The sequence below is a fragment of the Neoarius graeffei genome, chromosome 6 (genome assembly GCF_027579695.1).
Source record: "Neoarius graeffei isolate fNeoGra1 chromosome 6, fNeoGra1.pri, whole genome shotgun sequence".
NCBI lineage: Eukaryota > Metazoa > Chordata > Actinopteri > Siluriformes > Ariidae > Neoarius > Neoarius graeffei.
In genome coordinates this window covers 95,761,591-95,788,311 of record NC_083574.1, presented here as the reverse complement: position 1 = coordinate 95,788,311, position 26,721 = coordinate 95,761,591, and the positions used below count along the sequence as shown (strand labels likewise).

Genomic DNA, 26,721 nt, shown 5'->3' with positions numbered 1-26,721 from the left:
TTTTATTCAGGCACTGACGACATATATATATATATTACAGTATTATTTTGACAAATCTTACCCAATACATCTTTAATGCCAATGTTCATACCAGCACACTGTTAAAGATCCTAATATGTTCACAATCTTTCAATCTTTCCTTTAGCATTTTTCTCATTTCTTTTTATATCATACACGATCTACAATATGACAGAACCCTCTGAAGATGCAGAACAAATTTATTTTTTCATTCAATAGTCAAAAGTTACAAGAACAAGAACTGAACAGCCGATACAGAGTGAAATAATGATTACTAACAGATTGGTATTCTTAAGGATGTACATGCAATAAGTTCAGGATATAAACTGGTTTAGAAACTTGCACTTCATCATCAGATACAATTCAGAGAATCGCTTCCTCTTTAAACGTTAGAAAGGTAATTGTATAAAAAGTGTACTGCTCAGGTATCGAGTAGAAAAAATGGACAGAATGCCTCAGGAAAGGAACTGGCACATCATCGGATGTTAACGAGCGATTCATCAGTTTAACACCAGCTGAAATTAATGAATAATCGCAAAAAAAAAAAAGGTGTTATGAGTTAAATGTAACCGAGTAAGTGATGGTTATGATTTGAGAAGCTGGCACATGCACTGCTGTTATAGAATCTAACTCAATCAAACTCAAACGAGGACATAATAGTGAAAAGCAGATGAGTGAAAGATCTGCAATGTGAATATTTCTGCTGATGATCGTGATGATGGTTTAATCTTTCTGGCTGCTGAAGGATTTCTCGCTCTCGTCTGCCATGAAGGCCTCGATTTCTTCCACGGTACGTGGGACGCAGGTGAGCAGCTCCATGCCGTCTGCCGTCACTGCGATGTCGTCCTCGATACGCACCTGCCCACACACACACACAGTGAATTCTGATTGGTCAGATGATCTTGACCGGTTTTCGAAGACAGCTGTGCACCTTTTCTTTCAACAACACTCAGTAAGCGTTTGGGAACTGAGAACACTAATTTCTGAAGTTTAGAAAGTGAAATTCTTTCCCAATTCTGCTTGATATACGGCTTCAGTTGCTCATCAGTCCGGGGTCTCTGTCGTCGTATTTTGTGCTTCATAATGCGCGACACAATTTTCACTTACAGGCAGGTAGGCCAGTTTAGCACCTGCACTCTTTTACTATGAAGCCATGCTGGTGTAACATTTGCAGAATGTGGCTTGGCATTGTCTTGCTGGAATAAACAGGGACGTCCCTGAAATAGATATTACCTGGATGGCAGGTGCAAATCACAGGTTTATATTAATTAGCACTTGACTGTTTCTATAGTAACAGCTCATTCGCAGGTTTCTCACCCCTCCGAAGTTGCGGAAGCGAGCCAGCACATCGGCGTTGATGAAGGCACACTGCCGTGGCGAGGCCAGGGCCTGATCCAGTAAGTGATGGATGAAGTAGATGCCGGGTTCGACGGTGAGCACCATGCGTTCCTGAACCACACGGCCCATGCGCAAGCTACGGAGACCTGGCTCGTCAACGCGCTCCACCCCCTGAACAAGAGGCAGGGCAAAATAAACCCAAACGAATAAAAATACACACACACACACAGTATTCCCAATGCAGATTAAACAAAAAAAAATCATTATTCAGGAACATATTATTTCGTTCTCTCTCTGGTCATCACTGACCTCTGGATATCCTCCAACATCGTGGACGTCGATGCCCAGCAGATGCCCCAGTCCATGTGGCATGAACACAGAACCCAGGTGGACCTTCAGCATGTCCTCCACATTCCCGTGCAGGATTCCGATCTTAACCAGTTCCTCCAGGTGAACCCGGTCAGCCAGGCGGTGCATGTCTGTCCATTTCACACCTGAGGCAGCAAACAAAGTCTTCTGTTATTCCACAAGGGGGCAAAGTGGAGCAATAAACCGCTAACAAAAAGTGCTAATGAATCATAATTCTTTAACAGCAAGCTCAAAAGTTACTGCTATCATAACGTCTCATTTGAAAAGAAGTGATTTCCAGTGAAGGGAAGAATTACGCAACTGCGATTTTTACGTTTGTCTATAATGCCCCCCCCACACACACACACACTTCAGAACTACAAAATTCTAGATGGGGGTGAATAGGTGAAGAGTTTGATTCCAAAACGTGATAAGCGCCATTAAAAAAAAATAAAAATAAAGTTCCTTTCAAAAGTTTGCCATTTGATCAAAGTTCTATCATCTATTTTGTGCAAAACACCATGATATCCACCGCGTTTCTCTGCATCGTATTTCCCCTTTTCTTTCCAAAAAGCAACAAACATCACGACTGATTTTCAGCAGAATCCAATATCTCCACTCGACCAATCACAGAGCACCATTCAAATATAGAAACAGTAATAGCCCATCCCACGGACTGTCAACATCATGGAGAATCCCTGTCTTTTACTGAGATTCTGAATGAAGTAAATTAATAACTTCGATGGAATCAAAATTAATTTTAAGGTTTTATTATCTCATCTCATTATCTCTAGCCGCTTTATCCTGTTCTACAGGGTCGCAGGCAAGCTGGAGCCTATCCCAGCTGACTACGGGCGAAAGGCGGGGTACACCCTGGACAAGTCGCCAGGTCATCACAGGGCTGACACATAGACACAGACAACCATTCACACTCACATTCACACCTACGGTCAATTTAGAGTCACCAGTTAACCTAACCTGCATGTCTTTGGACTGTGGGGGAAACCGGAGCACCCGGAGGAAACCCACGCGGACACGGGGAGAACATGCAAACTCCACACAGAAAGGCCCTCGAACCCGGACCTTCTTGCTGTGAGGCGACAGCATTAACCACTACACCACCGTGCCGCCATCACCCGTAGTCAGCTGGGATAGGCTCCAGCTTGCCTGCGACCCTGTAGAACAGGATAAAGTGGCTAGAGATAATGAGATTATTATTATTATAGTAGAGAAGTTGGTCCTATATTATTTCCCACTTTTGAGTGCCAGATTGACCTTTAAAGCATTGAATGGTCTCGCACCACAGTACCTGAGTGAACTTCTGGTCCTCTATGACCCGCCACGCCTACTTAAATCAAAAGGTGCAGGCTATCTGCTGGTACCTTGTATAGTGAAGGCTACATCAGGGGGCGGAGCCTTTTCTTACAAAACCCCACAGTTACGGAACAGCTTTCCAAGTAATGTTCAGGAATCAGACACAGTCTCAGTGTTTAAGTCTAGGCTGAAAACATATCTGTTTAGTCAAGCCTTGTGTTAATGGTGTTTATGAGGTAAAGGAGTAGATCTGGAGGATCCTCAGACAGAGTGTTTTGGTAAACTGGGATGTATGGATGCTGTCAGTCCCCACTCGCTTGCACACTCGAGTTTGTTGACGGTGTAGTAGCTGGCTGCTTTATGTCCCGGGGCCCCTCATGCCTGTGTTACCTTCTGGCTCTCCCCTTTTAGTTATGCTGTCATAGTTAGTTTTGCCAGAGTCCCTGCTTGCACTCAGTGCAATATGTATATGGTTCCTATTTATTGTGCCCTTGGGCATACCTAACAAACGGTGTTTTCTCTCTCTCTTTCTCTCCCCCCATCTGTCCTTCTGAGTTACATGTCAATCCTGAAATCGAGATGCTGACCTCTTCTGCTCTTCAGACCTGCCTGATCCATCCTGATGCCCTACGTCTGGCTGGAGCCTCATCACGTTGCTCCTGTGGAGGACGGCCCCATACGGACAGTTGAAAGTCACATTTGGAAGATGCTCTGGACACTTAGTCATACTTATGGCCGAGGACTACAGTTGTCTTGCTAACTTTAGGACTGCAGATGGTTGTAATGAACAGTTTTGCACTCAAGTTTCCACCAATGAAGAGTTATAACATCAACGAAACCGACTTCATGTTAAAAATGTTATAAAATCACGTTGTCTGTTATCACCCAGATGAGGATGGGTTCCCGTTTGAGTCTGGTTCCTTTCGAGGTTTGTTCATCATGTCGTCTGAGGGAGTTTTTCCCTGCCACCATCGCCACAGGCTTGATCATTGGGGATAGATTAGGGATAAAATTAGCTTCAAGTCTTTAAAATTCTGTAAAGCTGCTTTGTGACAATCTCTTTTGTTAAAAGCGCTGTAAAAATAAACTTGACCGGATTCCTCCTGGGATCAAGATATGACACTTACTATATAATCCCATGTAATTTTTTTTAAAACAAATTAAAAATAAGTACTGGATAAAAACCCATCTATCTTATGGAAATAAAGATAGAAGTTTTGTTGTCTGGTGATCAAGTGTTTATGAGATACATTGCCTTGTAATTACGATCAGGTCCCCTGTGGTGGTGTTGGATGTAGTTCGTATGTACGGTCGTCGTACGGTCACAAAAGCCATCAAAAATCAGGTCGATGTGTTACGATATTCTCTTCAGTATGGCGCTTCGCTATGACTTTAACTGTACCTGCTGTACACGGTGTCCAAACTTTTAAACTTCTTGTTCAGAATAAAATGTTTGTCTTTTTTTTTTTAAAAAAAGGACAAAGTTTCAGTGTGAACATCTGACTGGTTTATTAAAATTCCTCAGAGCTTTGTGTGTAAAACAGATTGTTGCTTGTAGATAAGATGAATGTAATTTGGGAAAATCTGAGGTCCATTATAAGAGATGGTCCAAGTTCAGAAGCGATCATATATGTAGATCAACTTTACTTCATGTTTCTAGTTACAGATTAGGGCTGTGCAATTAATTGCATTTCGATCACGATTTCGATTTTTGTGTCAAACGATCTCAAAATTCATATAATCGAGTTGAAACGATTATTTTGCCATTTGTCAGGGACGCGCACACGCAATACATTTCCTTCCCGCGGGCCCATGCGCAGACTTGCCGACAACACTCACGCGGCGGAAGCAGTGTGTGTGTCTCTATTGCCGCTTTTCCACTACCAACGCGGCTGAGCCGTGCCGTACTGAGTTGGGCTGAGTGGGGCTGTTGGAGTTGCATTTCGACTACAACCGCGCTGAACCGTGCTGGCTGGAAGTGGGTGAACACATTGGGTGGAGTTAGCGAAAGTGGGTGGACATCACGTGATGTCGTTAGGTGGCGCAAACAGTGACATCAGTGAGCTTTTAAGCGGTAGTCTCACAACCCGGATAGTAAACAATAAACATGGAGGACATGGAGTCGTTAGTGTTGCTGGTCTTGGTGCTGTGGCTTGTTGTCACTGACAACGCCAACAGATACTGGCAAGAGCGTATAGATGAGGCGAGGCGCATAAGGCTTCAGAAATTCTCGTAATTCGTAATTCTTCTTCTTCCGGGTTTACGGTGTTTACAGATCCCAGCGTGCTCGCGGGGCGTGTGTGGGCGTGTGAGGACACTCCTCCTCACCAATCAGTGCACAGGGGAGTGTCTGCTCACGCCCCCAGCCTCACTCGGCTCGGTTTGGCTCGCTTCAGCCCTACTCCAAAACCGTGCGAGTTTTGGGGGCTGAGCAGGGCTGAAGTGAGCTGAGTCGTGCTGCTCTGAGGTAGTCGAAACGCGAGCCGTGTCGGGCTGAAGTGAGCTGAAGCGAGCTGAAGTGAGCTGAAAAAGGGTAGTGGAAAAGGGCCATATGGCTCTCCACTCACGCAGCTGAAAGGAGGAGAGATTGTGAATTGTTTGGCACGAGGTAGGCTCGCAAGATGACAGAAGGAGGGCAGAATCGGTTGGTCGACAAAAAGGGACGAAAAACGTCTGTAATATGGGATCACTTTGGATTCGAAGAATCCGACGTGGAACAGAAGCGCATCGTGTGTAAGATTTGCAATAAGGTAGTATCTGCGCCTCTTGGCAACACTACAAACCTCTTCAACCACCTGAAACTGAGCCATAAAGTTATTCACGACGAAACAATAAAAAACAAACAAAAAGATAAAGCCGATGCCGCCACAACCAGCAAGACAATGCAGCCATCCATTTCAGCCACTCTCTACAATGCCACTCCATATGCCACGAGTTCGGAGAGGCACAACGCACTCACAGCATCCATCGGATATTATTTAGCCAAAGACATGCAGCCTATGTACATTTGTTTTTCTCTGTCTTATGTCAAAAGAATATTTTTATTTTGTTTTATACATCGCAAACTTTTTTCTAGACTATACTTATTTTCAGTTTGACAGAAAGGTGAACGTAAATGATCAATAACAAAGAGGGTTTTTTTTTGTTTTAAAGAGAAATGCTGAATAAATGTAGCCTGGCAAGCTAAATGTGAATATTTAGTCTGGTCTCAGTCGTAGACATTTCCGAAGGGTGTGGGAGGAACAACCCGCTGTCTTTCAAACTGTCTCTGTGCGTATAGGCCAACGCTCTGACCAATCAGCGCAACAGTGACTGTGACGTAGTCAGAGCGACAGAAAGCAGTGAGGGAGGCCTTGAAATAAATAACTTTTCAAAATGCGTATTAATTAATAAACAGGTTCTAGATATTAAGAAGTTTGGAGATAATGACCACAAGTTTGGAGTCTGTACCACATACTTAACATACACTCATTTTTTTTTCAAGGGTTTGCTTAAACTGTTTTTGAGAGTTTTTATTTAGTGGTGTTTGGTGAAATAATTTCCCTTAAATTTAAAATAACGGGAAAATAAGAAACAATCAAAAAGTAATGTTTCAAAGCTGTTTATTAATTCTTCGTACTGCACAAACTAGCCCCATCCTTTTGGCTACGAGCGGAGCCAGCTGGTAGATCAGACTTTTGCCATAGACGGTCGGCAAAACAGTGAAAACGTCCTTCTTGAAAAGGAATGAGCGGAGAGCCTCTTCCTGCTCATGTTTCAACGAAAACTCCAAGTCTAATTCTTCTAAAACTGATTCCAAAGCGGAGTCAAACGCGCGCTGTTCACTAGCCGTAGCCATCTTTCCTGTTGTGCTTTCTCCAGCGTCGCGCAGCCTTGTCGTCACTCCTGCAAAAGCCCGCCCAAAGAATCCAAACAAAAACCTTGCGTTATGATTGGCGGGCACGATTTGGTGCCCAGGGTGTTTTGTTGATATGGTGCGAGGCTAGACCCACTCGTAGGCAAAAATATTTTTGGCAGCTAGGCGGGTGGGTCTAGTTTACTAGGCTAGAATAAATGCATTGTTTCAAAAAATCATTTGAATAATCGTGATTTCAATATTGACTGAAATAATCGTGATTATTATTTTTTCCATAATCGAGCAGCCCTGCTGTGTGTAAAACAGATTGTTGCTTGTCGATAAGATGAATGTAATTTGGGAAAATCTGAGGTCCATTATAAGAGATGGTCCAAGTTCAGAAGCGATCATATATGTAGATCAACTTTACTTCGTGTTTCTAGTTATAGATCATGCAAAAAATAATTTTTATTGATGTAACGGACACATCGCATTTTGGGGGGAAAAAATCAGTTTTTTAAAAAAAATTTAAAGCTCAAAATCTAGATTGGCATTCTTCATGTTATTACAACCTCATAGTGTTTTATTCAAGTTTCAAACAGAAAATAGTGGTTTTCATGTGACCAATTTTTTGGTAAAGAAAATACATTTTTCCCCCCCTCAAGTTCATCACATTGGATTTATCAGGTTTTGGAACCAAACTCTTCATATCCTGTGGAATATCAGTGCACTGAACAAGCATTTATGAATACGCTGGAGTGAAAATACACTCAAGTGTGCAGAAGAAATAAAATAAAAGAAGCACTAATGCAGTAACAGGGTTCCTTCAGATCAGTGCAGATGAATGACCACAGTGCAGGAGCTGCTGATGTCATTCAGCACTCAACTGAGTTTTATGATCATGTGACCCGTTACTTAAAATGAGTGACGCCATTGATCTAGATCATTTGAGAGTAGACAATGTATTCGGCCATACAGTTTGACATCCAGAATGAATTACAAGTTCTCTCACTCACACACCTGGTTTGATGGCGGCCATGACGGCGCGGGACGACTTCAGCACGGCTTCATAAACAGCTTTCTGGTCAGGAGTGAACTTGCCGTTGGCGGGGAAGGAGCAGGTGATGTCGGAGCTGGAGCAGTAATATTCTCCACCCATATCGAACAGACTGACAGAAGCAGAAGGTCAGGTAGGCGTTAGAGAGTGTTGGAGAAGGGAAAGCACAAGAACTCGAGGCGCAGAGTGTGAAAATGACCCGAGTGTGCAGACCGTACAAAAAGTAGTGACTGTAGTGGTTCAGGAAAGAGGAAGGATCTGAAAATCTCACTGGAGATATCAGAGTTCGACATCAGTCACGCGTTACTGCATCATAAAATATCAGAGCCAATCACGTTCTAATATGCAAATGAATCAAGCAAGTTTCAAAACTAAAATATTTAAAAGACAGGGAGAGATTCTCAACCCCAGGTCTTGAAATTTTCATACATTTCAAAGAAAATAGTCATTAAATTAGGAAAATTTTATGATTCAATTAAAATATGAAATTGAAAAATCTTTTAATATTTTTTAACCCGAGACCTTTCTGATAACACACGATGCATTTTTTCATACATAATCATTTAGTTAATTAATCATTACTCTAATTAGTAACGCCTGTAGGACCTGATTACAGAGGAATGTTACTGCACACTTTCACTGTTCATTTTGACCTCAAAGTAACAATAATCAAGATTTACTGCACTGAAGAGCCATTCCACCGAATCGGTGCCATTTCCGTCCCTAGAAAATTATATGCATAAATGCACATAAAAATGTACTTTAAAATACATTTCCTTATTACGCAGAATGCCCTGCAGATTGATCTGATTTCAAATTTAAGATATATAATTGTAAGGATTAATAAAAACTACCTAAAACACTGAAAAATAGCATGTGTTACCTGTCCCCACACTCTATACTTAACTATGAAATATCTCATCTCATCTCATTATCTCTAGCCGCTTTATCCTTCTACAGGGTCGCAGGCAAGCTGGAGCCTATCCCAGCTGACTACGGGCGAAAGGCGGGGTACACCCTGGACAAGTCGCCAGGTCATCACAGGGCTGACACATAGACACAGACAACCATTCACACTCACATTCACACCTACGGTCAATTTAGAGCCACCAGTTAACCTAACCTGCATGTCTTTGGACTGTGGGGGAAACCGGAGCACCCGGAGGAAACCCACGCGGACACGGGGAGAACATGCAAACTCCGCACAGAAAGGCCCTCGCCGGCCATGGGGCTCGAACCCAGGACCTTCTTGCTGTGAGGCGACAGCGCTAACCACTACACCACCGTGCCGCCCACTATGAAATATTATGATTAAAATCCTTCAGAAACAGTATTTCTTTTGCACTGTTGTGTGACTCCATATCCTATCCATGGTTTAAATATATTTTTTTCATAAGAAATCCACAATATCTTAGTTAAAATACAAATTTTAGTCGTGTCCCTGGGTTTTCACTCAGTCCTGTTACCCAAACACATTACCCCATCTGACAAATTTGGAACATTCCATAAATCACATGCTCAACGGGAAGTTACATCAGTTGTGTCTTCTGAAGGCCATGGGAAGACCAAAAGTTAGTTCTCTCATTTACTTTTCTGTATATTTGATGATTTTTTAACTTTGACTGATAAGGTCAATGTCAACATACTGTCCTGTTACTTAAATTATTTCTTAGATGATATTTGTTTATTTTAAAAATACAGATTTTTGGTAAATCACTAGAATGTGCTAAGTGTGGTCATGCTATTAGCGATGACGCCATGTGGCTTAATTCCATGCATTAGCTAATCCTAGGCTAAAAACTCAGTCCTGTTACTTTCAGAGTTTTGGTAACAGGACTGAAAAAAAACGCAGCCATCTTTGACTTCCAAACCTTGTAACGTAGCCTGAGGTTGACCAATACACATTTTGAATAGTCAAATATGTGTGTTATTATAATCAGTGTTGAAAAGATATAACAAATTAAGTTTAATTTGGGAGTGGTACAACAAGCAAATGGCACCCATTCGGTGGAATGTCCCATAAGCTGTAGCTTCTGTAGCTTTGTTTCTTTTTTTTTTTACATCACTACTTCCTGCTAAAGAGGAAATGAACATAAACATGAACACTGACGGACGTTTCGTCTCCTGCAGGGTCCCAGCAATGTGACATTAACGACCTGAACCATAGAATCCTCACACACATGAGAAGAAATATATATTTAGATTTTACAGAAACGTTATTTTGAGATTTTCAGCTGCCCAAAACACAAACACAATTTTATTTCATGCTTCAGCCACCAGGGGGAGCTGTTTTACTGATAAATACAGGACCTGAAGGAAAGCACGTGATGGGAAACGTTCTGCTTTTATATATATATATATATATATATATATATATATATATATATATATATATATATATATATACACACACAGTGCAATGCAATAATGAGTACACCCCCCCTGAAAAACGACATTTTTCACAGTATTAAAATGAACACGAACAATATGTCCCAAACAGTTCCTTGATGATGTTTATTGCACTATGTTCTTACATTATAACTCAAGCAGAAAGGTGAAAAGATGCCTTAAATGACATATTTTTCTGTTTCCGTGAAAGTGGGGTGGAGCAAAAGTGAGTACACCCCACAACAAACTCAATTACATCCAGTACATTTAGTACTTTGTATGGCCTCCATTATTTGCAATGACAGCCCCAAGTCTCCTTGGCATGGAGTGCACAAGTTGACAACATTTGGCTACATCAATCTTTTTCCATTCTTCAAGGATGACATCTTTCAGAGCCTGGATGTTGGATGGAGAGTGATGCTCAACCTGCCTCTTCAGTATTCCCCAAAAATGCTCTATAGGGTTCAGATCAGGTGACATACTTGGCCATGGAATCACTCTCACCCTGTTCCTCTTCAGAAAGTCAGCAGTGGCCTTAGATGTGTGTTTTGGGTCATTGTCATGTTGAAAAATGGCACGACGACCAATGGCCCGAAGTGATGGAAGCATCTTAGCTTTTAGTATAGAGCAGTACATTTGAGAATTCATGATGCCATCAATGAAATGCAGTTCTCCAACACCCGCAGCACTCATGCAACCCCACATAAGAACACTACCCCCTCCATGTTTCACTGTGGGCACCATGCATTTTTCCTTGTACTCCTCACCCTTGCGACGCCAGACTGTTTTGAAGCCATCAGTTCCAAAAAGATTGATTTTGGTCTCATCACTCCAGAGTATAGAGTCCCAGTAGCCTTCATCCTTTTCAGCATGTGCCCTGGCGAACTCTAGACGGGCTTTTTTGTGACTGGGCTTTAGGAGAGGCTTCCTTTCGGGGACGACACCCATGCATGCCATTCCGCTGCACTGTACGGCATATTGTGTCACGTGACACATTCACTCCAATTTCAGTCTCTACTTCCTTAGATACCTGTTGTGCACTTGCATGCCGATTTTCCTCAACTTTTCTCATTACAAGCCGCTCCTGCCTGGGTGTTAATTTTCTTGGCCGGCCTGTACGTCTCTGTACTTTGGCTGCAGTTCCATCTGTCTTGAATTTTTGGATCATTTTTGCAACCATGTTCTTACTGATAAGTAAGGCTTTACTGATCTTCTTGTAGCCCTCACCTCTCTTGTGTAAAGCAATAATCCGCTTTCTCAGATCCAGAGACAGTTCCTGGCCATGAGGTGCCATTGCTGACAGCAGGAAATGGGAAAGGGTGGTTTGCTTTAGGTAACAGCCTTTTGTAGCCAACTGCCTAATTAACACCTGTGTAATGACTAATTAGACTCACCTGTGATTGTTTGTTCAGGTCCACATTGGTAGCCTAAAAAGTTGCTTTACTCAGAGCCCTTCAGTGGGGTGTACTCATTTCTGCCCCACACAAATTTCACTAAAACTGAAATAAAAATCTCATCTCATTATCTCTAGCCACTTTATCCTTCTACAGGGTCGCAGGCAAGCTGGAGCCTATCCCAGCTGACTACGGGCGAAAGGCGGGGTACACCCTAGACAAGTCGCCAGGTCATCACAGGGCTGACACATAGACACAGACAACCATTCACACCTACGGTCAATTTAGAGTCACCAGTTAACCTAACCTGCATGTCTTTGGACTGTGGGGGAAACCGGAGCACCCGGAGGAAACCCACGCGGACAACATGCAAACTCCACACAGAAAGGCCCTCGCCGGCCCCGGGGCTCGAACCCAGGACCTTCTTGCTGTGAGGCGACAGCGCTAACCACTACACCACCGTGCCACCCTGAAATAAAAATCATTTAAGTTATATTATTAGCCTTTGTTTTGAGTTCAAAAGCTCAACAGAACCTGTGTTTAACTTAGTCTGGGAACATTTTGGAAATATATCTTTATGTTCCTTGTCATATTGTGTGAAATGTTACTTTTCAAAAAGGGTGTACACATTATTGCATTGCACTGTATATATGATATGTGTTAATGTTTCATTATGTTCAGGGCATAAAAAGATAATTCCGTATTTTGAAGACACGTTTTGTACATGATCCTGAGGAGGAAGAGGGTTTATCACCAGGGCGTGTTTATCAACAGGGGGCAGAGCTGATGTTTCAGAAACTATTCTTTAAAAAAAAATAAAAGGAGTTCCACAGTCAGAGATGTACACATGAGACGGCTATGTTTATCAGAAATAAATATATATGAGTATTACATTGTGAACATGCTGGCACAACACACGCAATCCTTAATAATTACAGAAAATCTGAAAAAAGAAATATGAAGAGTTTGTCATTTCCACCCACCACATGTCTCCATCTTGGATGGTTTTGTCATTCGGAGCTCCGGCGTGACCGTAGTGCAGGATGGAGGAGTTGTTGCCGCTGTGGAGAAACAACCAACCAAACCACACAAAATTAAAAACAAACTGGATGGAAATGAAGCAGTTATGGGTCAGTGCTCACGTCTCCGCTCCGGAAGGGAGGAATCGAGGACATGCGACAAGAATACACACAAATATACACAGATCTATGAAGAAAGAACTCCACCCACATTCCCCGCCCCTTCTTATCTAAATTATCCGCCCATTTTTCCATAAACGTAGTCGCTCAGCCGAGGCATGTGAAACGTTCAGTGCTTGCTTCGTTTGTTTTGAGCTGGAATTATGATGCATTTAAAATGGAAGTGTTTTGGTGTTTATCAGAATTTATAAAATAATTAAAAATGTGTGACACTTTCCAACGTTATGGACATCTCGGTCTTTGTAAGCATGAAGGATGATGATGATTATTGTTATTATTATTAGAGGCCAGGAACTGAAGGTGCAGGTGTTTCTCATTGGGTTGTGATCTACTTTCCCCTGAATCCTCGGGTCACCTCAATTTGAACACACAGAAATCGGATTTTCCACCATTCTGAATTTTCGAAAAACCTACTTTTGCCAACTAGTCCTAGAGCGTTGATCCTATCACCACCAAATTTGGTACACATCATCAACAGATGGTTCTGACCAAAAATTATTCAAAGACTTTTGCTTGGGCAAATGAAATGGATCCTGTTGTCCAATGAAATTCCATGGCGAAGCCACCAAACAGGAACCATGCCCATATCCCAGCAACACACTGATGGATCGACACCAAACTTGGTGGACTGACTCAAAACCCAAAGGGAGACCAGTTACAATTACGCCACTGGTCCATGCTAGTGCTTTCCATCATAGCCAGCATTACTGTATTCTGCAGTGTGAGCTATTGAGGTGTTGAAAGCTTGAGGAGACGATTCTTTACCTTCCACAGATGCAGGTGTACGAGGTGTGACGCATCCCTCCACGTGAGTAGCAGTAGTGCTGAAAGAGACTGACACACACACACAAAATTAAAGCTAGTTACAAATACACAACATTAAAGATCAACATAATTAAAAAAATTGTGAAATTGAGTGTGTGTTCCATATCCTAACACCTAGTTAAAGCGTACCGGCGGCGGTTTTATACCCCCAGCCCTGCGGTAGAGCCCTGCACTCCCGCGGGAGTCCCGTGGGACTCGCGGGACCCACCGCAAAGCAGTGCGGCGCGGGACAAATTTTGAAAGCTCATTGCGGGCGCGGGCGGGACCGGAAGTGCACATATGCGGCGCGGGCGGGAGCGGTGATAAGCTGCAGTCCCGCTAACTAAAAACGTGTTTGAAATAAAATTTATAAATTATTAATTTATGTCTATCATATATAATTTGTGCTGGATATTTTATTTGGCATTAATAAAAACATTTTAAAATGTCTAAATTTGCAGAGAGAGTCAGATTGCCAGATTGAGTGAGGAATGGCATCTTAAATTTGCCATTGATCACCCTAACGGGAAATCCTTTGATCACTCTAATGACTCGCAGTTCACACCCAGCTAGCAAGAGAACCATGAGTGAAGTGATTTACTGCTTGCGTTAGTCTACAACTCTAATCAGAGAGACCGGTTACACAGTGACGGTAGGCTTGACTCAATGCTATCCCAGAAATCCTTCCTGTAATATGCAAATTTGGCTGTCCAATCAGAGGCGGCCAAATTTGCATATTACAGGAAGGATTTCTGGGATAGCATTGAGTCAAGCCTACCGTCACTGTGTAACCTGTCTCTCTGATTAGAGTTGTAGACTAACTCAAGCAGTAAATCAATTCACTTCTCTTACTAGCTCTGCTTTGCAATAATAATAAAAAAATAAAAAAAACACCATTGGTACAAAGCAAGCCCATTCACTTTATGTTGATCAGAGAATTACAATGTGCAATTTGCGATTAAATATTTTAATCTCTTGACAGCACTAATTATTATTAGAGACACTACATGCTGAATTCAGAAACAAGGTAAATAACAAACGTGAACGGGAGTTGTAGATATTTATGCTCAAATCCACTCAAAGTAGGGGGCGGGGCACCATCACGCTGTGTCAAGATAAGAACTTTCCTGAGAAATAACGCGAACGTCTGCATCATGCGGGATTTGCGGGCGGGAGCGGGACAAAATATGGCAGGCGCGGGCGGGAGCGGGACTGAAAATCATAATTCTTTGCGGGCGCGAGCGGGACTGCACAATGCGGGCGCGAGCGGGAGCGGGACTGAAAAATCCGACCCGCGCAGCCTCTACCCTGCGGCATGACATAAATGACATCTGTGATTTGCAACACATGAATGAACTGAATGGTGAAGTGTTCAGAAAACACAGCGAGTCAGTGGGTGGACATTGACAACGATACACTGGTAACCTCTGTCATTTCCATAACAGATGAAGAAATCATCGCCTCTGTTCGTGATCCTTTAACTCAGTCAGTGAATTGCGACAGTGACTCAGAAGGAGAAATTCATGATAAGGAAAATGTGCATAAAATTTCAGATAGAATGTGTTTCGTGTGACACATGGGCCCATTACAACATTATGAACTTTTCGGTAAAATGAACTACCGGGATGTCCCCCAAGCAAGCAGTTCATTATAGCAGGGTTGTAGTATACACTATCGTTCAAAAGTTTGAGGTCACCCAGACAATTTTGTGTTTTCCATGAAAAGTCTCACTTTTATTTACCACCATAAGTTGTAAAATGAATAGAAAATATAGTCAAGACATTTTTCTGGCCATTTTGAGCATTTAATCGACCCCACAAATGTGATGCTCCAGAAACTCAATCTGCTCAAAGGAAGGTCAGTTTTATAGCTTCTCTAAAGAGCTCAACTGTTTTCAGCTGTGCTAACATGATTGTACAAGGGTTTTCTAATCATCCATTAGCCTTCTGAGGCAATGAGCAAACACATTGTACCATTAGAACACTGGAGTGATAGTTGCTGGAAATGGGCCTCTATGGAGCACTTGCATGTGACGTCACAGCCAATCCAGATTGTGACAGATGCCATCTTGTCGGTCAAACGCCATATTCCTCCTTCTACTTCTGCTTTTACTTCTACCTTTTCTTCTGGAAAACCCTACTATATACAATTCTACTACAACGGCTGCGGCTACAAGCTCTCCCTACCTGTGCACGTTTATGTTTTTTGTGTGTATTTTTGCGTGTTGTTCGTCTGTACCGGACTTCAATATCCACTACAACTGTATGGACTTACTGGACATGGGTTTCCAGCAGAAAATAACGGTTTGTAGCGATTTCCATCGCATGCACAACATTCCGGACGAGATAGCGAGACCAGCGGGGTCTCCGTGGATTGTTATCGGAGGCAAAGCGAAGGAGGCGGCGCCGGGAGCGGAAGCAAAAGCAAGGCTGCAGAGCGGCCTGTTGACTAAGCTCAGAAAACAGCCACTCAAACCTCCACTGCTAAGCCTCTACCTCTCCAACGCCAGATCCATGTAAACAAGACAGACGATTTGGAATTACAGCTGGAATTACCTTATTCTATAATCGGCTGGTCAGTGCTATACTCAATACTTAAGTGACTTACCCATCCAATGAGGATTCTTGTTTACAAGATGCCACATCTGAGTTGCTGACAAATCCTGAATTTCTGTAAAGATAACTGTCCAAAGATTTATAAGCATGCAGTGCTTCACCACTGAACAGCGAGGGAAAGTTAATGAGGTAATTATACACGTCTGGGTATTCCGCTGGCAGTTCAAAATCCGGTCGTGAAAACTCCGTCCGGTAAGCCATAAGGGTCACTAATCTGTAGATCGTTTATTTTAGACATATATCTAGTTATCTGTTCATTAGAAAAATGAGCCGTGTAGTCCGTCGGTTGAAATTGATCCATTCTGTACACGAGTGCAGCAGTATTCAGCGGTGTTTTTGACCGACAAGATGGCAGTTGTGTACTTTCCGGTCACGTGACTGCAAGACCTCTATACACCTATGTAGATATTGCACCAAAAACCAGACATTTGCAGCTAGAATAGTCATTTACCACATTAGCAATGTATAGAGTGTATTTCTGATTAGTTTAAAGTGATCTTCATTGAAAAGAACAGTGCTTTTCTTTCAAAAATAAGGAAATTTCAAAGTGACCCCAAACTTTTGAACGGTAGTGTACATCAGTAATAGCTCATATGTCTGATGAAAGCATCGTTTGCAGTATATACTGAACGTATATAATGTACAGTGTAAGAGTATGTCTGTGAAGATTCTCAGTCATCCAGGTCATAGTAAACCGTTGGTGCCAGAACCAGCTTCTCAATGGAGAGTGAGACAAGTACATTTCACCATCGATGCCCTCCAAACCAAGACTGAACTGAGGTTTGAAGAACTGACAGCACTTCTTCCCAGTGAAGTTTTGGAACGAGTCTCCAAGTTCATTGAGAAGGCACAGACCTCACAGCACAACAAAGGCAAGGAACGACAGATAGGCAAATTTCAAACACTGCTGTCTAAAAGCACCTCTTCCCACAAGACAGAAGTGCTAACTTGGAGGAAGAAATCTGACCAGGCAACACAACCTGACATTCAAGAGAAGTGGGTGAAGAACTTATCCGACAGGGAACTCATCCAACCAGAGAAGGATGTTTTATCCAAAGGACTAAACTTGCAGTTTCACCAGAACAGATACCACTGGTAGATCTCATCACAGCCACAGAGTCAGCCATCAGAAACAACAATCTGACCAACACAGAGGCAGAACAACTTAGACTGAAAGTATCAGCTGCCCTCACCAGTGTGAAAGCACCCTCATCCAACCTTACCATCCAAGAAAGGAGGGCTCTTACATCACTTCAATGAGACTGGAACATCACCATCCTTCCTGCTGACAGAGGGAGATACACAGTGGTGCTAAACACAGCAGACTACCATTCAAAGATGACCAGTCTCCTCAGCAACACAACCACCTACAAAACCTTGAGGCAGGACCCCACCAGCAGTTACAAAAGGAAAGTTGTGAGCTGCCTACAACAACTAGAAAAGGACCATGCCATCAACTGATCTCTGTATTATAGACTATACCCTGGGGAAGCTGTTCTCATTTATGGACTACCCGAGATTCACAAGGAAGGAACTCCACTCAGAACAATCATCAGCAGCATAAACTCGGTCACCTATAACATTGCCAAACACCTAGCCACCATCCTGTCTCCTCTTGTCAGAAACACGCTACATCATGTCAATAACTCCCAAGATTTTGCCACTAAAGTTGCAGACCTTAAGCTAGACTCCAATGAAACCATGGTTTCCTACGATGTCACTTCTCTTTTCACTGCATTCCCACCACAGAAGCAGTCAAATCTGTTAGGAAACAACTTCAAGACAGCACCTTACTGGACAGAACGAACCTCACCACGGACCACATTTGCACTCTGCTTGACCTCTGCCTGACCACCACCTATTTCCAGCTCAACGAATGTTTCTACAGACAGAAGCATGGATGCGCCATGGGCTCACCGGTCTCCCCTATAGTGGCCAATCTATACATGGAGGAAGTGGAAAACAAAGCTTTGACCACTTTTTCAGGAGTCACTCCCAGCCACTGGTTCAGGTATGTGGATGACACCTGGGTTAAAATCAAACCCATTAGGTGGAAGCCTTCACATCAATGCAGTGGATATCAACATCAAGTTCACTCGGGAGGACGTCAGTGGAAACAACCTAGCCTTTTTGGACTGCAGCATGCACATCAAACAAGACAGAAGCCTTAGCATCGAGACCCACACACACAGACCAGTACCTACTGTTTGACTCTCACCACCCACTGGAACACAAATTGGGGGTCATCAGAACCTTACATCACAGGGCTCAGAACATCCCTACAACGGTAGAGGGAAAAGAGAAGGAGCAAAAACACATCAAGGAAGCACTTCAGAAGTGCAGGTATCCCAACTGGGCTTTCGTCAAGACCAGAAAAAGAAACATAACAGACAGGGAAGAAAACAGCAACAAACGCAAGAATGTTGTCATTCCCTACATTTCTGGACTATCTGAGAAACTCAGGAGGATCTTCTACAAATACAATATTCCTGTACATTTCAGACCCAGCAACACTCTGAAGCAGAAATTGGTCCACCCTGAGGACAGAATACCCAGACACAAACAGGACAACGTAGTGTATGCAATTCAATGCAGTTATGAATGCACAGACCTGTACATTGGGGAAACGAAACAACCGCTTCACAGGTGCATGGCTCAACACAGGAGAGCCTCAGGCCAGGACTCTGCAGTCTATCTTCATCTCAATAACAAAGGAGACTCGTTTCAGGAATGCAATGTATGCATTTTATCCACAGAAGATCAGTGGTTTGAAAGAGGAGTAAAAGAAGTCATCTTCATCAACTTGGAACGACCATCACTGAACAGAGGAGGTGGTCTGAGACACCACTTATCAGCCACCTACAATGCAGTCCTTGGCACACTTCCCAGAAAACTGAATACACATCCACACCAAGACTCTGCTGACTTCAATGACTCACATGATGGTAGAGAGAGTCAACGACCCACAGATCACCCTAACAACTCTCTAGGCCACTAACACCATTCACATCTGGCCCCCAGTGACCCTAACACCTACAGGATGACTCAACGATCCAGGTGACCTCAACGACTCTCCTTAGGGTTGCTTTTGATCCACTAGAGGATAAATACCTGGAACTCCCCACTAGTCAGACAGAACTGAAGAAGCCTTTCGGATGAGTGGTGAAACGTCTTCAAGGATTTCAAGCAAGTCCAGTTACCTTCTTTAGCACCAACAGTCTAGTGTAAGAAGCTTGTTACAAAGTGAGCTACTCTTTCCAGAATGAGTCCTAGTTGAATGAAATTGTTCATAACTAAAGGGCATTGTAAATCTCCGTGGATAGAAGGTACCACAATGCTTGGCAGATGCCACTATTCTCAATTCCAGCCATCTATAATGCATGGAAACAACTCGGTCTGAAATCCTGAGGAATCTTTCAAGAAAGCCCTGAAGTATGTCTGAACACCAGAAGTTCTCTTCGATTTCAGCACAAAGGCATTATTACACCAACAGGGAAATACTCCAGACTGTGAGATTATCTGTTTAAGACCTTATTCCATGGTATCTGCCATTTGAAGTCCCTGCAACTCCACCAGGGAGTGTGCATCATTTGGCATCGTTGTCTCACTGCTGAAGCTTTCAGTGACAGATTGTTATTCTCATATGACTCAACACCAAACGCACACACTTACACCCTTCATGCTGCAGCAAGGATCTCACAGGAGATAAGACAGGCTTGGATCCAGGGTGACTCATGGTGACTAAGTGATAAAACTTCAAAGTCTCTGCCCTTAGATGAGATGAGGGGGGAAAAAACCCTCAAAGATGTTGCGTGGTTATGATTTTCGTTCTTTACGTGCACTGTGTCTCTATAAGCAATGCGTGATTCCTGTCAGAGCGTTGCTTCAAAAAAAAAAAGTTAGCCGAGTTCTCACTTGCCTTCCTTGTTTTTCTCACATGGAAGGTTCAGCAAAACAACCTTCAAAAGAAAAGAAAAGAGGTAAGAAGACGAATTCACATCCTAATATCATTAAGCTAGCTGAACTAACCATTCAGCTAGCTCCTCCTCCTCATCATTGTGTGGCATTGGCTGAGAGACTACACACGGTGTCCCACCAGCAGTCCTGGTCTCCCATAGCAGTGCTCAGTTCAGTGATTTTGATCTCAGTGTCCCTCACAATGACCTGGGGACAGGTCAGGTGACCCCTCTTGGCTAAATAACCAAAGCTTAGTTTGCTCTTGTTAACTTTCAGTAAGCTGCAAGAAAACATCTGTATCCCAACATCCATGCTCTTTTTTTTTGTCAGTGTTCACAAGAGGACGCTCTTGTCCATATCTTCGTAAACGGACAGGTAAGCTGATGCCACTTGTCCCATTCCAAGTTTTAGCCATTCCTTCTACAACTTTCCATCCATTTTTTTATGTTTCATGGATATCGAGAACCTGTTAGCATTCATTTGTTCAAATACTTACTTAAACAAATCCCAAACATGCAGATGCCAATCAAGAGCTTCAGTTAATGTTCACAATGCTCAAACATCAGAATGGGAAAAAAGTGATCTCAAAGTGTGACTTTCTTTCAGTGTGGTATGGGTGTTGGTTTGAGCCAGACGGACTGGTTTGAGTATTTCAGAAACTGCTGATCTCCTCCCGGGGTTTTTCACATACAACAGCCTCTAGAGTTTATACAGAATGGTGCAAAACACATCGAGTGAGTGAGCGAGCGACAGTTCTGTGGGTGGAAATAAAACACCTTGTTGATAAGAGAGGGTCAGAGGAAAATGGACAGATTGGTTCGAGCTTTTTTTTGCCAGGAAGGATATAGTAACTCATATAAATCACTCTTTATAACCGTGGTGAGCAGAAAAGCATCTCAACATGCAACAGTAGAACACCACATTGGGTTCCACTTGGGCAGCCAAGAACAGGAATCTTAGAATCAACAACAAGTTCCTATTAAAGTGGCCGGCGAGTGGAGATGATGAACTTAGATTAGTTTAAAAACAGCGCTGGAGTTTTCCTTTAACACAGCCTCGTTTATGTTTCAGAGCCGGATTGATGTTCCAGGAGCGTAACTCCGTCACACACTCTTACCTTTCCATTTCGTATTCTTTGTGGCCGGGCTTGATGTGCTTCATTATCTGTGGAAGAGAAAGTGATAGACAGATAAATAAATAAATAAATAAATAAGCAAGCAAGCAAATCAATCAATCCATCTATATATAGAAACCCATAGTGTGTGTGTGTGTGTGTGTGTGTGTGTGTGTGTGTGTGTGTGTGAGCTGAAACAGTTGAAAGGGGCTCTGGAGTGCTGTGCCGTGTTGACCGCTCTCTGCTGTGTGACTCAGCTCTCGGCCAAACGGCTAATAAACACCGTCTCCATTTCCAACAACAGGCGCAGAATCGGCTGGGAAACGACAAACAACTGGCCTTCAAACTGCACTCAATTTTTCAAAATTACACATGCGGCTGATGAGATAAGTGCAGCTGGGCACGGTGTGGAGAGAATAATGATAGGATAGTATAAATAATCAGGGCTTTGAACCGGTTCAAGGAACGAAAACGAAAACCGGGAACTTTTTCTATTTCACATGGAACAGAAACGAAACCAGAAACTTTATTATTTTTTATGTTCCGGAACAGAAACGCTTATTAAAAATAATGGTAACCGGTTAATGCCGGTTTTTATTTCGTTCCTCAAAGTTTCCGTAGCCTACAAATTAAAAAGCCATTCTTCTCCTGCGCAAGTTTCTATGACCCGCTGGGGTTCACTTCCTGTCTGACGTTCGCTGACTGAATGGAGAGAGCGGGAAGGTGGACTACTATCACGTCTCCATTACTGAGTGTCTGAGCAAAGAAGAGCCTGAACGTTGCAACCTCCCTATTGGTTGTTTGTAAAAATGTATCAATTGTTGCTCTTCCCACGGGAATCATCGCGGGCTCGAGAGACGAGACCTGACGAGTTAGTTCGTTGGTAGCAGAACAAAATGTCTGGACACAAATCGGGTTTTCAGGAAAGAAAATAAACGGAGGGTTGAAAATACAAAAAAGGAGGCAGAAAATGCGAAACGAGTTTTAAGGTAGGACAAATGGTTAGTTTTCTGAGGCAGCCCGCCGTGGCTGCCTGCAGGCTTATTTATTATAGCCCATTTAGTTAAAATAGTTGATATAAAATGTTTATAGTTATAGTTATGTGATGGTTGTCCTGATTTAGACTGGTGTTTTTTTTTTGGGGGGGGGGGGGGGGGGGGGGGGGGGGTGCGCGATGTTGCACCCGGGTCCAGATTAGGGCAGAACCGGCCCTGGCTACATTTCAGGTGTAGTTTGTTTTATGTATGTATGTACTTGCATAGATGTGTACTTGGTCTTCCAATATGGCGCCTAACAAAATCTCGCGGCGCGGTGACGTCATGCGGTAGCCCTCTATAGGGCCTGACTAGCCTTTGGTAACACACTAAACGAATTATCTTTCATTTTTGGCACTTTTTCTGTTTGTGTAGATGGGAAGACATACTGAGAATCCAAATCGCCAACATTTGAAATAATAATTGTTTTGAATTATTTCTTGTCTTATTTACTGAAGGTTGTAATAGAATTAGCCTACATTTGGCTTAAGCTGGATGAGACAGAGACATAATTTTATAGCCATTTGTTAAACAGCTGACAGGGAACGTAATTAACTGTTCCGGGAACGAAATTTTTTTGTTCTAACCGGTTCGGGAACGTCTATTTAATGGTGGAACCCAAAACCGGAAACGCTAAAATTCCGTTTCTGTTCGGAACGGTTATAATAATATAATATTATAAAATATAAAATAATATAATAATTATAATTTCATCAAAGTAAATTCTGTATTAAAATTACTAAATAAGCAAATGCCGTCACAGTCCATGAAACATAGGAAGTATAAGTATGAGAAACAGTAAATCAGAAAGCTGCGCACGTAAAGCCAATTGGCTGTGCACCATTATCTGCTGCTGGCTGCACTTCACTGCACGCGCAAGGATTTCCATCAGTCCAACGCAAGTTACGTAAGTTACGTAATTGGCTTCACGTGCGCAGCTTTCTGATTTACTGTTTTCTTCTCATACTTATACTTCCTATGTTTCATGGACTGTAATGGCATTTGCTTATTTAGTAATTTTAATACAGAATTTACTTTGATGAAATTATAATCAGACACTCCAACGCCCCCCCCCCCCCCCCCCAAAAAAAACCCTCATCAGATCTGCACGATTCACACAAGTCCCCCAGACAGCCGTGAAAAAGGCGGCATCCGCCGTTTGCATCCATGCAATGATTGTCGTCCTTTTCGAGTGTGTGTACTGATTAAAGGGGCGGTATGTGACTTTGCACCAAAATAAAAATTTTTGATCAAAACATGGGTTTAAAACGCACTTGGCCAAAAATCAAAACACAAACCTGAAAAGAAAAAAAAAAAAAAAAGCATTCAGCTAAAGTTATAAAGACTTTATAACTGTGCGTATATATATATATATATATATATATATATATATATATATATATATATATATATATATATATATATGAGTGTTTAGTCTACGTCTAGTTCATATCTACAGTGTTTCTACTGTTTATATTGTCTGAGTGTTTAGTCTGTGTGTAGTTCTTATCTAGTGTTTACACTGTTTATTTATACTGTTTGAGTGTTTAGTCTATGCCTAGTTCCTATCTAGAGTGTTTATACTGTTTATATTGTTTGTTTTTTTCAATTATTCTATTTTTATTTATTGCATTGCCTGCTTGCACCATGGATCAGAGAGGACTGATATTTCATCTGTGCTGTATGTCGAGCATGTATAGCATATTTGACAATAAAGTTGACTTGACTATTTTTCTTTTAACTCAAGTTAAAAAGAAAAAAAAAATTTGTAAACATTTTCATGATCAGGAAATTCTCCAGCTCCTCTCGCTCTGTTCATCAGGTTCAGCTCCAGAGGAAACACTGAGCACACGAAGCTTTGATCTCATAAGGAGGTGAACAAAGGCAATCGATTGTGGTTGTGTTGCTTGAAGGTCCCGGGTTTGATCTGAAAATATTTTACACGTTGAACTCTAGGGCAGCACGGTGGTGTAGTGGTTAGCACTGTCGCCTCAAAGCAAAAAGGTTCTGGGTTCGAGCCCAGTGGCTGATGGAGGCCTTTCTGTGTGGAGTTTGCATGTTCTCCCCGTGTCCGCGTGGGTTTCCTCCGGGTGCTCCGGTTTCCCCCACAGTCCAAAGGCATGCAGGTTAGGATAACCGGTGGCTTTAAATTGACCGTAGGTGTGAATGTGAATAGTTGTTTGTCTCTATGTATCAGCCCTGCGATGACCTGGCAACTCGTCCAGTGTGTACCCCGCCTCTCACCCGCGACCCTGCACAGGATAAGCGGCTACAGATAATAGATGGATGGATGTTGAATTCTAAAGAAATGGTGTTGGATGGGACGCTCTGCAGCGCTAAAACCTGACCTCTCAGAGCAACGCTTTAAATATCCCGAGTCTGGACATGAGAACGCTGAGAGTCCAGCTCCCTGTGGCCTAAACAACCCTGAACACACACACACACACACACACACACACAAACCTCTTTGTGAGCTTCACTGGAAATGCGGTTAGTGTAGCGCAGAACCTCCAACTCCATATCTGTCTTAATCAGACGACTGCAGAGAGGAGAGAGAGAGAGAAAAAGGAGGACAGAAACCCAGTAAATATGGTGTAAAATTTACGAAAAATGTTGTAAGAAATGAAAACGTATTAAATTCTCATCAAAGCTATATGAAAATAAACAACAAAAGAAAAAAAAAAAACCCACAACCAAAACACCGGATGAACTTGCTGATCAACCTGATCTAAAAACAGAGTGGGCGTGGCCTAATATTCAAATGAGCATTCTCGATTGACAACTCTCTGTTCGAGACTCCAAGTTTGAGGCGTCTGAGAGTTAGCTTTCACTCGCTATGTTAGCTCACGCGCCATCGGTTAGCTTTGACTCACAAGGCGAAATTTAAAACCTTTCAAGTGTGAATTAGAGTCCCTGCACTCCCGCGGGACCCGACGCAAAGCAGTGCGGCGCGGGACAAATTTTGAAAGCTCATTGCGGGTGCGGGCGGGAGGGGGAGTGCACAATGCGGGAGAGGTGATAAGCTGCAATCCCGCTAACTAAAAACGTGTTTAAAATAAAATTTATAAATTATTAATTTATGTCCATCATATATAATTTGTGCTGGATATTTTATTTGGCATTAATAAAAACATTTTAAGATGCCTAAATTTGTGGATAATAATAATAAGTTAAATTTATATATCGCCTTTCAAAAAACCCAAGGACGCTTTACAATTCAAGACAAGGAAAGAAAAACTAAATAAAAAATAAATAAATAAATAAATAAATAAAAGTCCACCAAGTAGGGGTCAGGATGTAATTCCCGTGGTGTAGCAGCCACAGTCCCACCAAAAGGTGCACGAAAACAAGTCCCACATCTCCAGCACCGCCGCCGTGACGCCGTCAGCAACATCGCTCAGAACATCACGCCACGGATCCACAAAGCGAGCAGAGAAGCTCCGCCACGCAGAGCGCTGGTGTGTCCCAAACCGCCTGCACAGCCGCCGCGACGCCACCGAGCAACATCGCTCGGAACATCACGCCAAGCGTTAAAGCGCAGAGCGCTGGACAACCACGATGTAAAATGAGCAGCGAGCTCACTGCAGTCCACAGCTGGGAGCGCAGGCATCGCTCACGGCGAACCAAGGCCTAGAGCCCATGTGTCAACAGGGATGCAAACACAACCACGGTCAAAAAAGAGTGAGGTAGCGCAGTGACGCGGACCCCCCCCACCACCACCACACACACACACACAATATCAGTCAGACAACAGTTTCAACAAAACAGCACATTTCTTAATTACTATTATTTATTAATTCAGTTCCCAATCCATCTTCAGTTCCCCACCCCAAAGTCAGTCCATCTTTACTCCTTTTTCTTCCTTTTCTTTGCCACTTCCTGAAGTTTGTGTAGTGCCTTGGATGTATGCACCACGAACTCATATAACACACACATGGGTTACACATTACCATCTGATCACTCGATGTTCTAAAATAGCAGCTAGTCGGGTGCTAACGGTTAGCATTTTAACTAAGCCAGACAGCCACAAGCTTTAATAAGACCAATTCTTGCACGTATAGAACGGTATTACGGCACTTAAATATTATCTAGGAACAAAAAACAATAGTCATTAACCCATGTAGACACTACGTTGAGAACATATACAGTCATCATGCAACTCCTCAAATAACATTACGTTTTTCAGGCATTTTTTACTCCAAGGATAGGTCATGGCTAATATGGTTAGATGAAGGAGGCTAGGTTACGAGAGACAAAGTTAAAATATATATATATATATATATATATATATATATATATATATATA

At 42.6% G+C, this 26,721-nt stretch overlaps 1 protein-coding gene across 1 annotated transcript in view; it reads right to left on the bottom strand.

The window, feature by feature from the left end:
* Nucleotides 1–200: 200 nt before the first annotated feature.
* pepd (peptidase D) overlaps nt 201–26,721 on the bottom strand; it is a 66,109-nt gene continuing 39,588 nt past the window's right edge. The window contains exons 8-15 of the mRNA XM_060924194.1: nt 24,879–24,954; nt 21,385–21,431; nt 13,657–13,725; nt 12,676–12,753; nt 7,874–8,022; nt 1,666–1,850; nt 1,336–1,527; nt 201–876 (exon numbers count right to left, since the gene is read on the bottom strand). Of these exons, the coding sequence (XP_060780177.1) occupies nt 742–876; nt 1,336–1,527; nt 1,666–1,850; nt 7,874–8,022; nt 12,676–12,753; nt 13,657–13,725; nt 21,385–21,431; nt 24,879–24,954 (931 nt within the window). The 3' untranslated portion in view covers nt 201–741. The remainder of the gene's footprint in view (nt 877–1,335; nt 1,528–1,665; nt 1,851–7,873; nt 8,023–12,675; nt 12,754–13,656; nt 13,726–21,384; nt 21,432–24,878; nt 24,955–26,721) is intronic.